This window comes from Cryptococcus neoformans (genome assembly GCF_000091045.1).
Source record: "Cryptococcus neoformans var. neoformans JEC21 chromosome 5 sequence".
In the NCBI taxonomy this organism is placed as follows: domain Eukaryota; kingdom Fungi; phylum Basidiomycota; class Tremellomycetes; order Tremellales; family Cryptococcaceae; genus Cryptococcus; species Cryptococcus deneoformans.
This window is the reverse complement of record NC_006687.1, coordinates 503,002-515,000: the sequence shown is the minus strand read 5'-3', so window position 1 is coordinate 515,000 and position 11,999 is coordinate 503,002. Positions and strand designations below refer to the sequence as shown.

The 11,999-nt window shown below is 47.4% G+C and overlaps 5 protein-coding genes and 1 non-coding gene across 6 annotated transcripts in view; 2 read left to right on the top strand and 4 right to left on the bottom strand.

Annotated features, from left to right (window-relative positions):
* Positions 1-516, bottom strand: part of CNE01900 (hypothetical protein) — a 1,217-nt gene extending 701 nt beyond the window's left edge. Inside the window, exons 1-3 of the mRNA XM_024657200.1 lie at positions 266-516; positions 126-200; positions 1-67 (exon numbers count right to left, since the gene is read on the bottom strand). The exon at positions 1-67 is cut by the window's left edge and continues 384 nt beyond it. Coding sequence (XP_024512854.1) covers positions 1-67; positions 126-200; positions 266-315 — 192 coding nt within the window. The 5' untranslated portion in view covers positions 316-516. The remainder of the gene's footprint in view (positions 68-125; positions 201-265) is intronic.
* A 159-nt stretch (positions 517-675) lies between these two features.
* Positions 676-765, top strand: CNE01890. Its single transcript has one exon. It is a non-coding gene; the product is annotated as a tRNA-Phe (tRNA).
* Positions 766-1,042: 277 nt separating this feature from the next.
* On the bottom strand, positions 1,043-3,651 carry CNE01880 (transmembrane transporter Liz1p, putative). The gene is made up of 12 exons (XM_570819.2): positions 3,079-3,651; positions 3,014-3,025; positions 2,923-2,951; positions 2,841-2,871; positions 2,624-2,785; positions 2,497-2,576; positions 2,390-2,443; positions 2,203-2,341; positions 2,102-2,152; positions 1,818-2,048; positions 1,472-1,765; positions 1,043-1,423 (listed from the first exon to the last, which is right to left on the bottom strand). The coding sequence occupies exons 1-12, from the start codon at positions 3,206-3,208 to the stop codon at positions 1,155-1,157; spliced, it is 1,482 nt and encodes a 493-aa protein (XP_570819.1). The 5' UTR covers positions 3,209-3,651; the 3' UTR covers positions 1,043-1,154.
* Positions 3,652-4,247: 596 nt separating this feature from the next.
* On the bottom strand, positions 4,248-6,411 carry CNE01870 (expressed protein). The gene is made up of 5 exons (XM_571223.2): positions 5,214-6,411; positions 5,101-5,157; positions 4,998-5,046; positions 4,818-4,915; positions 4,248-4,762 (listed from the first exon to the last, which is right to left on the bottom strand). Exon 1 carries the CDS (start codon positions 6,126-6,128, stop codon positions 5,358-5,360), a length of 771 nt encoding a protein of 256 aa, XP_571223.1. The 5' UTR covers positions 6,129-6,411; the 3' UTR covers positions 4,248-4,762; positions 4,818-4,915; positions 4,998-5,046; positions 5,101-5,157; positions 5,214-5,357.
* A 116-nt stretch (positions 6,412-6,527) lies between these two features.
* Positions 6,528-8,965, bottom strand: CNE01860 (SCR1 protein, putative). Its single transcript, XM_570817.2, has 8 exons — positions 8,471-8,965; positions 8,123-8,389; positions 8,039-8,058; positions 7,641-7,972; positions 7,544-7,585; positions 7,281-7,476; positions 6,951-7,221; positions 6,528-6,897 (listed from the first exon to the last, which is right to left on the bottom strand). Exons 1-8 carry the CDS (start codon positions 8,840-8,842, stop codon positions 6,856-6,858), a joined length of 1,542 nt encoding a protein of 513 aa, XP_570817.1. The 5' UTR covers positions 8,843-8,965; the 3' UTR covers positions 6,528-6,855.
* Positions 8,966-9,139: 174 nt separating this feature from the next.
* On the top strand, positions 9,140-11,752 carry CNE01850 (hypothetical protein). The gene is made up of 8 exons (XM_570815.1): positions 9,140-9,881; positions 9,954-10,762; positions 10,833-10,879; positions 10,943-11,018; positions 11,085-11,253; positions 11,290-11,335; positions 11,392-11,446; positions 11,520-11,752. Exons 1-2 carry the CDS (start codon positions 9,153-9,155, stop codon positions 10,506-10,508), a joined length of 1,284 nt encoding a protein of 427 aa, XP_570815.1. The 5' UTR covers positions 9,140-9,152; the 3' UTR covers positions 10,509-10,762; positions 10,833-10,879; positions 10,943-11,018; positions 11,085-11,253; positions 11,290-11,335; positions 11,392-11,446; positions 11,520-11,752.
* The last annotated feature ends 247 nt before the right edge of the window (positions 11,753-11,999 follow it).

Below are 11,999 nucleotides of genomic sequence, written 5' to 3'. Positions count from 1 at the left end.
AGGCGTGGACGTTTTGGAAGGAGGGTTCCCTGGCGGTGGCGCATACTTTGGTAGGTCATCTGCAGGGCTTCGGATAACAAAGAATCAGCGACCATACTCATTTCAGTGGAAGAAGACAGACGTACTGAGTCCACTGACTGGACGGACCGCCAGGAGCTTTTGTATTGACATAGAACCACGCTTGATGGTCGTTGTTAAACCTACAGAGGTTCAGCTTTTTATTTTTTTAATGAAACACACAGTGTTAGAAACCAGCAAAGCTCACTGCTGTACCCATCCATCGGGGAGTGAACGGTTATCAGGATTGGTGGCCATGGTGCTGAAAGGAGGCTTGGCAAATGAGTAGTGGCAAAGGTAGATTGTGTTGTTGCGGTCGATGATCAAAAGCGCTCGTGGGCAGGAGAAGTAGAAATATTCTGATTGATCAAACGAGTCTGGCAATTCTTGTAGCGCACACGAAGATGTAAAAATTAGGAAGAAAGCAATAAGGTTGCATCCCCATTTATGTAACACTTCCAGTCCTTGGCAAGAAGAAGACGGCTGATGCCAACCGATTAAATTCAATTGTCATCATTTTTGTGTTGTGGTTATGGTTGTTGTTTTTTTAAGTTCCACTACCTTTTGTTAAGTATGATTTTATTTAACTATATGCGATGTAAATCACTTTTTCTATTCGGCGACATAGCTCAGTTGGGAGAGCGCACGACTGAAGTTCAAATAAAGAATCAAATCGTGCGGTCCCTGGTTCGATCCCGGGTGGCGCCATTATTTTTAGCCTTTTTTTTACATAACAAAACTTGTAATAAATAAATATAAAGGTCTTCTTCGTACTTCTCATAAAATAATCACCCTCATGAATGACTACTGTTTATCCGCCTTCGACGACTTCAGTGGGACAACATTGCTTTAACATTGCTTTAAGGAGATCGGTTAACTATGGCCTCGGATGTCACGGCTTGTACCCTATGACGGTTCTAATGATTCGACTCGATAGAATCACCACGTTGAGAATTGAGCGCTGACAATCAAATTAGAAAGGCGGTTTCCATATTTATAAAGTTATGCGCCCTAACACTAATAATAGACAACTTGGACATTTATACCTGTGATATCTAGCAACCTGAACATACGCCAACAATGATGAATTCCGTCGCCTAATGAGCGACGCCTTCAACGCTGACTCCTGCCTCTTCGTCCTTACTTGTACTCTTCTCGCCTTCAGCTACACTTTCACGTTCATGATCCAATTCCGCATTGGCAATAGCAGGTGGCCACTTTTTGGAGCAGTAGACAATGGTGACGGCAATACCAACGGATGCGGCACCCGTGACCAAAGTGGCAATTTGGCCATTTCGGAAACGGGGTGCTTCGACAACAGGCCAGGCCACAATCTGATACCACAGATTCCAAACGCTAGAGAACACTAATATGCGGATCAGCTAAGCCAGGAATTGAAATTGGATATGCTTACAGTTCATGGAAAATAGAGTCAACGACCTCACCACATCGTCATCCCTACACATCTCATTCGCCCAAGCAAAATTGCTTGCTTGCCCCGCGTAGCCAAAGCCTCCGATGATGTAGGCGAACCAATGAGCACCTTTGTTGAGGTGGTCCCAGTTGAGGAGCATCACCGATGAGATGAAGACGGCCAGATACATTATAGGGTTAATGACGAAGCGATTGCGGGTAACATCGGAGATAACAGTGAGGAAATAAGTGGATACAATGGCAGTTGCAGTAAAGATAGAGGGATAGTAAGAAACTACTTTTCGGTTAGTGTTCAAATTACTGTTAACTTGAAAATGGTGACATACTCTGGCTAGCGTTGTATCCAGCAGCCTTAAGCCACAAGTTAAACTCTGTGTATACCCCGACCTTCTCGAATGCTGTGGCTGACACGGTAAATAAAAGAGTGAATAGGTACCACCTCCACGTGGTAACGAGCCTCTTGACGGATTTGCCTAAGCTTTTAAGAGTCATTTTATGATGTTCGGCGGGAGGCAAACGTTGAACACAGAGCTCTCGTTCTTCTTCAGTAAGCCAGACTGCATTGTCAGGTTAGTTCATCCCGTTGAATAATGCGAACAATTGCACTAACAAGCCTTGGTAGTTTGGGGGGTACCAGGGAACATCAAAAAACCGTAGATAGCTTACACAAATGTCAGCATGCAGTGGGCGCACCGTAAAGTGTCTACTTACCAATTGGAATAGTAATAATGAAGTCAATAATATACAGCCATTGCCAACCTTTGAACCCGTTTTTGCCGTCCAAATTGGTCATGATTGCACCTTGCATAATGCCAGAAAACAAGGTGCCGCATTGAGCAGCAGTTGCGAACTAATGATTATTAGCTGAGGAGGCTTATTCATGAGGAATAGGGCTCACGACGGCGGAACGCTTACCCAGCTCCCCGTTTTTATACCAGGAGCCAAGAATATACTGCATAGGTGAGCCGGTTGCCCCATGCACGCTTATACAGGAAAAGCACATACATGGGTACCACTGAACGTGGATGCTTCAAACAATGCTTGCACAAATCGAATGCCCCAAACCTGATGAGGAGTTTTGACCCCTGCTGATTTCAGTGCTTGTTTGACCCGAATTTGGATGGACGCTCACAGGTCAAACCAAGAGTACACAGCCCCCAAGCTAGCATGCAAAAAGGGAACCAGAATCTTGGTGAAATGCGGCCAGAAGAGAGAATGAGCGCAGAGGGCCATTGACCAATAATATAGCCAGCCGTGAACATGGAATTCGCGTAGGTGTAGTCGTTACCTTTGACTGCAGAATTGTCAATCATGATCATGTCCTTCTGTGTCACGGATTCAGCACTCACAGCCTACATCTTCTCTCATGCCGGTAGTGTACTAGATGTGTTTGTCAGTCTATATTAACAGTAAGTCAAACTTGTGGCGTACCGCATTGGCAAGATTCGCTCTGTCCAGATCTGGTATGGCTCCCGATAAGCAGTGGCACGAAGGTTTCAGTGGATCGGCTCGTCCCACTCACAATTACAGAAATCTGGGAAGGCCTGATATCAGTCGCTATCTCCATTGCACGTAGAAAAGGCTCACAAGACAAGCAGACATAGGTCAAGATAACCAGATCCAATTTCAGCAAAAGCTTACGTTCTTTTGGGTCTGCAGGAGGCTTCCCCCAAAATATTGTCTCCAGTTTGACCTGGAATTTGCTCAATGAACTCATTGGGTGAATATGCCTCTAATGTTGGCTTGCCTCTTGTTTCTTGTCAATCAGAGAACGACTGTTAGAGGCTGTACGGTTACAAAAGTTGAGATTGGGTGATCGTTTACACAGGAGAACGTCCTGTAATATGTATATGCTTTCCCCGCTACCCAATCTTGTTTGAGCCTGTTCACACCCTTATCTCTCGTGGCTATCGTATCTGTCCGCCGTCCGTCAACAGAAGACCTCGGCTTTTCGCTTTCGCGTTGAATCTCCTCGTCGTATAACTTGGAGAATATTTAGGCGAGCTGGCTAATTGTCGGATTCGTTCTTTCCCGATTCTCTCGATCCTTCGCTGCCATTGGAAGGCGACACCAAGTCCGAAGGGGCGCCGAAGGAGGTCCTGCGAGTTTTAAATTGGCTTTTCGGGAAATGAGCCGCTCTTTAAGTCGGCTAAAAAGTGACAAAGAAACCCGACCGACGAAAATTATATACGCGGATCACCGTCTCGTCTTATCTCGTTCCACTTCCGCCTTCCATTCAGGTACAGCCGTTCAGCGGATCAGGTACCGCCCCATTAGCTTACTGGCTGTTATTTATGCCTTGCGTTCTTGCAGGAACGAATACAGGGAGCTCTGTAATCTCTCATTCAAATTAACAGCATATTGCAATTGGTTCACGGCGGCAGAGGCGGAGAGCTGCGGGTAGCACCAGTTTACAGATAACAATGATGCTACCGTTCTCTGGAATATATTATCTGCAAGGCGTAAGAAAAGTCGGCTATCCTGAAATATCCCCCCTTCATAATTATAAAATAAGAGCTCCCAATGCCGGCCAGAGATACGTACGGCGGAGTCGGCTCTCCGCTTCTATCTCTCCTTCTTAGCAACTGTGAGCATTATCACTGTCCTCATGACCACCTCTTCGTCTTTCATCCCTCATATTGTTGATAATGAAGACCGATGGATATCAAACATAAACGATATGTAGATTTTTGGATACGCCCTATGCCAAGTTTTCCTAAATTCCGCACGTGCCAAGTTAGGTCAAAGACAGATAGTCAAGTATGCATGTGGCTTAGCACTTAGATTGCTGGTGAATGCAAACCAAAAAAATAGCGACACTGCACAACAAAGATACAGTCCATACTTCTCCCCGTCCTTTCATGTACGATCCGGTTCTTCGAGTCGATGACGATACTGCTTTTCCTTTGATACTGACCCTTCCGTCACCCCTCCGCCTTCTTTTTCCCTACCCTAATGGTGAACGTTCTCCAGATACTTGAGTAAGCACTTTTTCTCTTGGTTACAATGGAGTTGTTCCAGCTTAGAGGTCGCAAGCAGGGAATAACGGCAAGAAGGAGGAAGGTCGAGAGGAGTATGGGACTTTGAGAAAGACGAAACCCTCCCAGCATTGAGTGGCAGATTGACGCTGGTCTGAAGAATGTATGCGAGCATGATGCACCTTGAATATCATGTCTGATGCAGTATCATTAAGTATCCATGGACCGACTCATGTTATCACACTATACACATCCTAACGTAGTCATTTCCTCGTGTCAAACGGGGCGTACAACTAGCAATAAACCATCAGGAAGATTCTAACACTCCAGATATTGAGCATTACTCACATATAACCTGAAATTAGACGCAAGTCAAGAGTATAAATTTGATTCATTACCCTCCATTTATTCTTTGGCAAATAGACTAAACTAATGACAAAATATTTCTGAAGGTCCAAGGAGTCGGAAGATTGCAACGAAAAGGGTTAGCATACTTCTCGATGAGTCTTGTTGAGCAGAGCAACATACAGGCAAGACCACTGAGCAGGGCAACATACAGGCGAGACCAGCTACAGTGCTGTAGAAGGCGGATAAGCCTCAAACAAGAGAGAATAAGAAATAATGAACATACTACAACAAGGCGCCCATATATGTCGTCGCTAATGAATTATCTCTACCGCTCGTTTGTCTAAAACAGTCGTCAGCGTGTGATCATTGGGCATCTTGCTAAAGTAGGATACTCACAAGATCGCAACCACCAAAGTCCCACTGGCCATCGCCCAAGCCAGCAACACCTAAGTTTTCAGAAAAGGAGAATTCGCATTCGTCCCAATGTTCTTATAGTAATCCTCTTGTTTCTGACCATCGCCATTCTTTGACTGAAGTGGTCTATTCCCCAACGTGCGACTCCCTGATCCCATGCTCCGGATCCTCTTCAAGGCCAACGCCGGATTCTTTCAACAGCTGAGGGAACCATCTCAAGATCCTGTCCCTAAATATTTCGTACCCGGCTCCCATTCGCAAGACCTTCATATTCTCGGCATCGAAGTTAACCCCGCCGCGGCCATAAATATGCCACTTCTGCAGACCGTAATCAACCACCAGGTCGACATGCGCAAGCACAGCGGGTTCAATATCTTCAATGCGGAATCGCTGTCCCTGCCCTGTAAGATTTGCGGAAGTCCCGAACATCAGCAGGCCCTGGGGGTCGGTGTCGCAAAGCCTGCCGAGCTCCCGCAAAAAAGGCCCCTCTGGAATTGCAATGCTGACCATATCTCCCTTTGTGACCTGAGAGAGCGTGGCCCTATCTAGGGCTGCCAAGCGCGGGTGAAGATTCTGAGGATCGAATTTGGCGATGATGCCGACTATCATCCCCATATCTTCCGTCAAAACACGTGTAAGCTCAAACTTGGACTCCGGCAGCACGTGTATTTCTCGATGCTGCCGATACGTTCCAATGATACCAATGTTGTGGCCCTGTCGACGATCTTTGGCGGCGAAGATCCTCTGAATTCCGGCCTGTGTACTCGTCATAAGTGCGTAACCTACATCTGTCGGGGCGATAATGACCCCGCCAGATTTGAGGGTTTCGTATGCTTCTCGGGCGTCGTGAGATACATTTGGCGCATTGCCTGGGTTTGGAATAGTGTGGGACACCATGGAATTGATGATCTGATCCAAGATACTAAGTGAAACTGTTTGAAGCTTTGCAGCAGCAGCCCTTTGCACTGAGGAAAAAGGGGGATTCGGAAGAGGGTTTTATAGCTAGGCGAAAGAAATTGCGACGTCAAATAGGGAAACCATGATGTAATTAGGTATGGTAGTTGGGTTTTATATAGCCTCTGTGTTCTACGCCGGACTGAACAATCGGAGTTCCGAAGTGTTGAAGTATCGTGATCGCGGTACTTGATGGAATGACAGTTGCTAATAACATCTGTTGAATGAGCGAGAAGATGGGAGCCTAAGATACGGAATTCCGAGAGAGGTCCGAGTCGTTTGTGGCGTGGTGGGATCGGAGTTGCGTGGTTATTTTCCTTTTAGATTATATAATAGTTTCTTTCTTTCTTCATTATGCATTCATAGACACCTTTCAACAACATCAAAGGCGGCAGGCAAGACAAAATGTTACTATCAAGACCTCCGACTAAAACCCATGGTCGGCATGATATCTGGTACACTCCGCCGTCGGTAACTTCCCGTCGCGCGGAACTGCGAGAAACTGGAGTTACGCCGAATTGTCACTCGCTAATTAGTAGCGTTCTATAATTATTATATGGCAGTCTATTACACTGCTCGATAAAGTCTATTCTTTTCTTTGGCAACGTGGAGTTTACGTCTTGCATAGATTCATCCTGCGGATTCAAGTGGTCCGCCGACAGCTCTTCTATTAGTTCGCATATTTGCTCCAGGAACGCAGTCTTTCGCCGTACTATAAGGAAGATATTAGTCGATGATAGTAGACACATCCGTAACTGAACTTACTCGCTCCAAAATAAATGGAAGAGGAACCATGGCGATGGAGATGAAGCCCAAAGTGCTCGATGCCCATCCGATACTCAGGGACTGGAGCATCCGAGAAGCAGCCAAGGGCAACGCTCCTCCAAAAGAACTTCGAAAGAATGTGTTGCCAGCAAAAATGCTTGCCACATGCCTCGGATATGACTCACCAAGGTAGTTCAGAACTGATTGGAAGGAAAGGTAGAATCCCGGGGCGAAGAAGGCGGTTCCAATGATTGGCGCAATCCAGTGTACACTGCGCTATCGTTAACGATAATTTCTTTGCAAGGCAAGATGAAGATTTTAAAAGAATACCTTTCTCGAGATGTCCAGGCGAAAATGAAGAGGCAGATGGGAATGCAGATCGCTCCAATTTGTCCGGGGCGCAGACGATCTTCAGGCTGTACGATGACCTCTGAGTCTGCCACTCGCGGTTGATAGAAGAAGTAAAGCCAGAGGAGATACACTGTGACTGAAATCACTGCGCCAGCGAGGATGCCAAAAAAAGCCACTGTCAAGTTATGAGAAATCTTGATTAGCTGTAGCTGCTCCAAGGTAAACGCGGGCGAGGAACTGACAAGCTTGCTGAATAGCGCTGAAGCAGTAAATCTCCCCAAACACTGCAAAGCTGCGTTAATACTGAGAAGCGCGGTACGATGAGTTGAAGTTACTTACCAAATGGGAAGAACTCGAACCACAAGTAGAGTACGCCGTAAATAAGCATGGTGTGTACGTTGACAAACAAAATGACTGGGTCCATGCAGGACAGCTTGAAGTCATCAACCGTCTGGTACACGATATCCAGGAAGAAATTGCGCGCCTTTGCATCCGGCTCGGCAGGATATTGGTCATGGGGTCTGTCGCATTGAACTCGAAGACGCCGTGCTCGTCGACGCAGAATGTTGAAGGACAACGTTTCTGGCAAGAAGAAGAATATGAAGACGGTGGTAAATGCTGTGATTCCAGCCAGTAACCATAGGGTTGCCGCCCAGGTGTTCCAACGCGTGCTGTACAAAGTGGTCAGTAAGTCAAGCTTGATAGAAGCTACAAGTTAAAATTGATGGGATACTGACACTGCCAAAGTCCCAAACGTCTAGCCATGACAGACATTGTCAGCGAGCGGACTACGACACCTCAGGTCATGGAGAGCGACTTACGGGTCCCAGTATTGGTCCACACAGTCCGCTGACTGCATAGAAGGCGATCGCATACGGAACCTCAGTAGGTCCGTAAACTTCCATCAGAGTTGCACCTCCAATACTGATAGGTGCACTTCCAACAAAACCACCGATAAAACGAAGCACCAAGATCGTAGTGATATCCTTTGCAAGAGCTGTGCCGATGTTCACCAGGCAGAATGCCAGGGATCCGGCGACATAAACAGGCGTGCGTCCGATGGATGGAAGGTTCGACAGTGGGGAAAGCTGGTAAAGACATGGCGTGTCAGTGTTGAAGTCAACAGGGAGAAGCCGTTGGCCCAGAGATTGGGCAGAACTCGAACATACAATCAGAGGGCCAATGCCATACGCAATGACGAAGAGCGAGAGCCCAAGAGTGCCTTTGCTAGCGTTGGCGCCAAACTTCTCTTCAATTAGTGGAATGCTGGGAGTGAAGATTGCCGATGCCGCGTAGAAGCTGAAGTTGAGGAACATTATATCTGCCATGACAAATGACTTTGTCAAGGTTGGCCAGTTCCTTGGGGCTTCCGGATCATCGGGTCCCGTGAAGTCGAGGGCTGCCTGCTGTCTTGGATCTGAGCATGGGCCGCAAACAACACCTTTCCCCCAAGTCAAATCTTGGGGATGGGGAAAAATCCTCTCGTTTGTAAGGGAGTTCAGAATGCGGCCAAAGAGGCTTTCGCGAAGTAAGATGTCCATGATATCGCCGGTATGCGAAGTTCAACAAGAACGTCAACGAGCATGAGACATCAAGAATCCTGTTTTGATTGTCATGCTATGAGTATTTATACCTGCTCATAGGAAACAAATGATACGAAGCGGAATCCCGAAGTAGAGAAATATGTTCTGAAGATGCGACTATCTCGTCCACCACGCAGATACAGGCGATCAGTGTCATTTGGAGTGGTGGCGGAAAGCTTATTTTCGGAACTCCGGTCACTCTAATAGGTTCCTCCTGCCTGCATCATCTATCGGAATTCCTTTCCTGCAATGCTCGACCATTGTCGGAATGATTTTGCGTCAAACAATTCAGCTCACGATGAACTCGACAGACACCTCGTCTCGAAAACAAAAATCTACACCTTCACGCAAAAAGTCATGTCTGCAGTGCGCCAAATCTAAGATTCGCTGCGGCCTCGAACGACCAGCTTGCGTTCGTTGCGTCGCAGCAAAACGCGAATGCCGATATGCGGTACCGCCTGAAGGTCCCCCATCGAATGTCGGCTCTCGACAAAGCGTGCCGCCAGTTCAAAGTGTTGCAACCCCAGAGTCCCTCTCAAACTCGTTGACGGACCACACAGATATAGCTCTCGTGGGAACGACACTTGGCAGTCAATCGACGCCTCTGCCGTCTACGACGCAATTGCGGACGTCTGGAAATCACACAGACGCTTCTCTAGACTTCTCAAACTTGGACCTCGTTCCTCTTGCCGACGCGGAACAAATCCGCGTTCGATGGCTGCGGCCCTTTTTAGCCGTTAGGGAGCAGGTCCCTAAGGTATTCCATCCATACACGTTACAATTTATCAGCTGTGTGCTTCGGACGTACCCAAAACAGATGATTGAAGAGAACGGCGTTCCCCCAATAATCCATCCAATGCAAATGGCTGATGGATGTACGTCTGTCGCATTGGCAAACTGCTACAGCTTGATTCGATTATGGCAGCATCGAGCACCTGGGAGTGAAGGAATTGTTGCCGAAACAATTCAGCGGGAAATGAACCGACTTGCGCACTACGTAAGTTCTCACTGCTCACTAGCCTTTGCGATTAAGGGAAAAGCGGTGAATATCACTGACACTGCTGCTTAGGACTCGAATGCGGGAGATCTCGACACCCTAGCCGCTTTTCAAGCCTACCTCATCTACTCCATCGGGACATACTTCTTCCCCATCCAAGGAAATCCACTTGTGGATGATGCCACAATGTTTACTTTACAGGAGATGGCTTTCCGTACGGCGCAGAGCGGATTGGTCTCCCAAGCCGAATTTGGCCGATCACGGCCAAAGTGGGAATCTTGGATTGTTGTTTCAGCAAAACGCAGGGCAATTTTCGCCTTCTACCTGCTCAGCAACGTGTATAACGCGGACAACTACGTCCCCAATTTCCTTGCGGAGGAGCTGAAAGAAGTGTATGCGCCGGATGCGAAACGGCTATGGGAGGCAAGGTCTCGTATTGATTGGGAGCACGAGTACAGTCAATATCTGTCTCAGTGGGAGGATGGACAGCTGAGAATCTCGGAACTCTGGCGGTCGCCGGATACAGGATCTGCGGAGCGCCGAGGAAGGATCGATCGGTGGGTGCAGAGTGCGGACGAATTTGGGATGATGCTGTTTGCTGTCTGTGCTCATCTTCACGGTTACTAGGCCTGGATGAGGACGAAGAGGCAGAGTAAACTTTTCATCATCATGATCACCACCGAATTATCATTCAGCTTGTCTACATTTTTTTTCCGGCTCCATAATCGTTTTCGTTGTAGTACAGAATCCCGGTGTATACTGTCCGCTACCGCCCTAGTAGATAACTGGGCTATGCTACAGAGATGATGCCTGCGAAATGCACGCCCCACCAAAGCGCAGGCAGTCGTAGTTGCTCGATTGTTGTGCGCTCCCGTGCGTTGGTAGGTTCTAATGTAATGTGTGTACGTATATCTAGGTACTGCTACTAACTATCTTCTGTCCTTATCCAAGCTGCTGTGGCCTAAGGTCGTTAGTAGGAAGCCTACCTATGAATTAGGGTCTGTGTAAAGTAAACCCCTGTATAGATGCATAGGGTGACATGGTTCGTTGTATCAACCCAGGGGGCATGCAAGACCCAGATTTTTGACATCAACCTCCAGATTCGCTGCCGCCAAGGAAAGGGGGGGGAGGGGTCTGGTGCGTCTTCGGTACTATTCAATATTACCATCACTTTACTAACTACTGAGTCTCTCACTCTCCTAGCGGCCCTGTAGCCTATCCTTTGCATAGTATGGATGCACTACAACGAGGTCAAGGTTACAGACTTTTACCGAGCATTATCGACTCCATATCATCTGCCACGTCGGACGGGAAATGTTGCCCATCATCAGTAAGAAGCCTTATATTGGTCTGCTTTTTCAGATGATAATTGGTGAGTCGAAGGTGCGGATGGGAAGCTGAGCTACAGATGAAAGAAGAGCGCGCAGCTTGAAAGCTCTTGCATTCGAGGATCCGTGCGTAACGTCGTCGCACCTTGTTTCATACCTAGACTCAATGGGGCGGTGATTAGTGATTATATTGCTGGTTTAAAGTATTATGTCGTCCGTAGTATGCGAAACAGAGAAGTGAGTCGGTTCAACCTTCATCACCACGCCCGAGCCAGTTTTCAAGTTTCTGACTTGTAGGAAGCTCTTGCAGTTTCCGATATGGCCAGAATGCTCGGCAAGTATTTGGCATCCTCGCAAGCTGAGAATCCAGCCGCAGCCACGGCATTTTCACCATCAAGCGTCCATATCCACAATGGCGCTCCTGAGGACCCCGATTCTGCTCAAGTCCCCCGCCTTGCCATTGTCGATCTCCCTCCTCATTCGGAGAAGAACAAGAACACACACAGTGACAGATTGAAGGAGGAGGCGGGTAATATCCTAACATATCGTACCTATTGAGCTATGTACGAGCAAAAAAAATGTGATCAGATTTTCGCTATCGGGATGATCTGTAGTGATGAGAGCTGACCTGTCCGTCACTGGTCACTAATGGACCACAATATGATGGTCGCTGAATCACCACCAGTTGTCATCTTTAGTCACACGTAGCTAGCTGACCTTACACCACGAATGAGGTTCCTTAATTATCTAAGCCTATATATAGTAGGGCCTCATCAGGAGAAAAGTGAGG

Bases quoted from the DNA above. Each gene is read 5' to 3' on its own strand.
- CNE01880 (XM_570819.2), bottom strand. From the start codon at position 3,208: ATGAGTTCATTGAGCAAATTCCAGGTCAAACTGGAGACAATATTTTGG. The intron at 2,444-2,496 runs GTATGTGCTTTT...TCACCTATGCAG, and splicing joins CCACGTTCAGTGGTACCCAT to TATATTCTTGGCTCCTGGTA. The intron at 2,049-2,101 runs GTTAGTGCAATT...CTGACAATGCAG, and splicing joins CCCCCAAACTACCAAGGCTT to TCTGGCTTACTGAAGAAGAA.
- CNE01870 (XM_571223.2), bottom strand. From the start codon at position 6,128: ATGGTGTCCCACACTATTCCAAACCCAGGCAATGCGCCAAATGTATCT.
- CNE01860 (XM_570817.2), bottom strand. From the start codon at position 8,842: ATGGACATCTTACTTCGCGAAAGCCTCTTTGGCCGCATTCTGAACTCC. The intron at 8,390-8,470 runs GTATGTTCGAGT...TGTCTTTACCAG, and splicing joins ATGGCATTGGCCCTCTGATT to CTTTCCCCACTGTCGAACCT. The intron at 7,222-7,280 runs GTATTCTTTTAA...ACGATAGCGCAG, and splicing joins GCCTGGACATCTCGAGAAAG to TGTACACTGGATTGCGCCAA.
- CNE01850 (XM_570815.1), top strand. From the start codon at position 9,153: ATGATTTTGCGTCAAACAATTCAGCTCACGATGAACTCGACAGACACC. The intron at 9,882-9,953 runs GTAAGTTCTCAC...ACTGCTGCTTAG, and splicing joins TGAACCGACTTGCGCACTAC to GACTCGAATGCGGGAGATCT.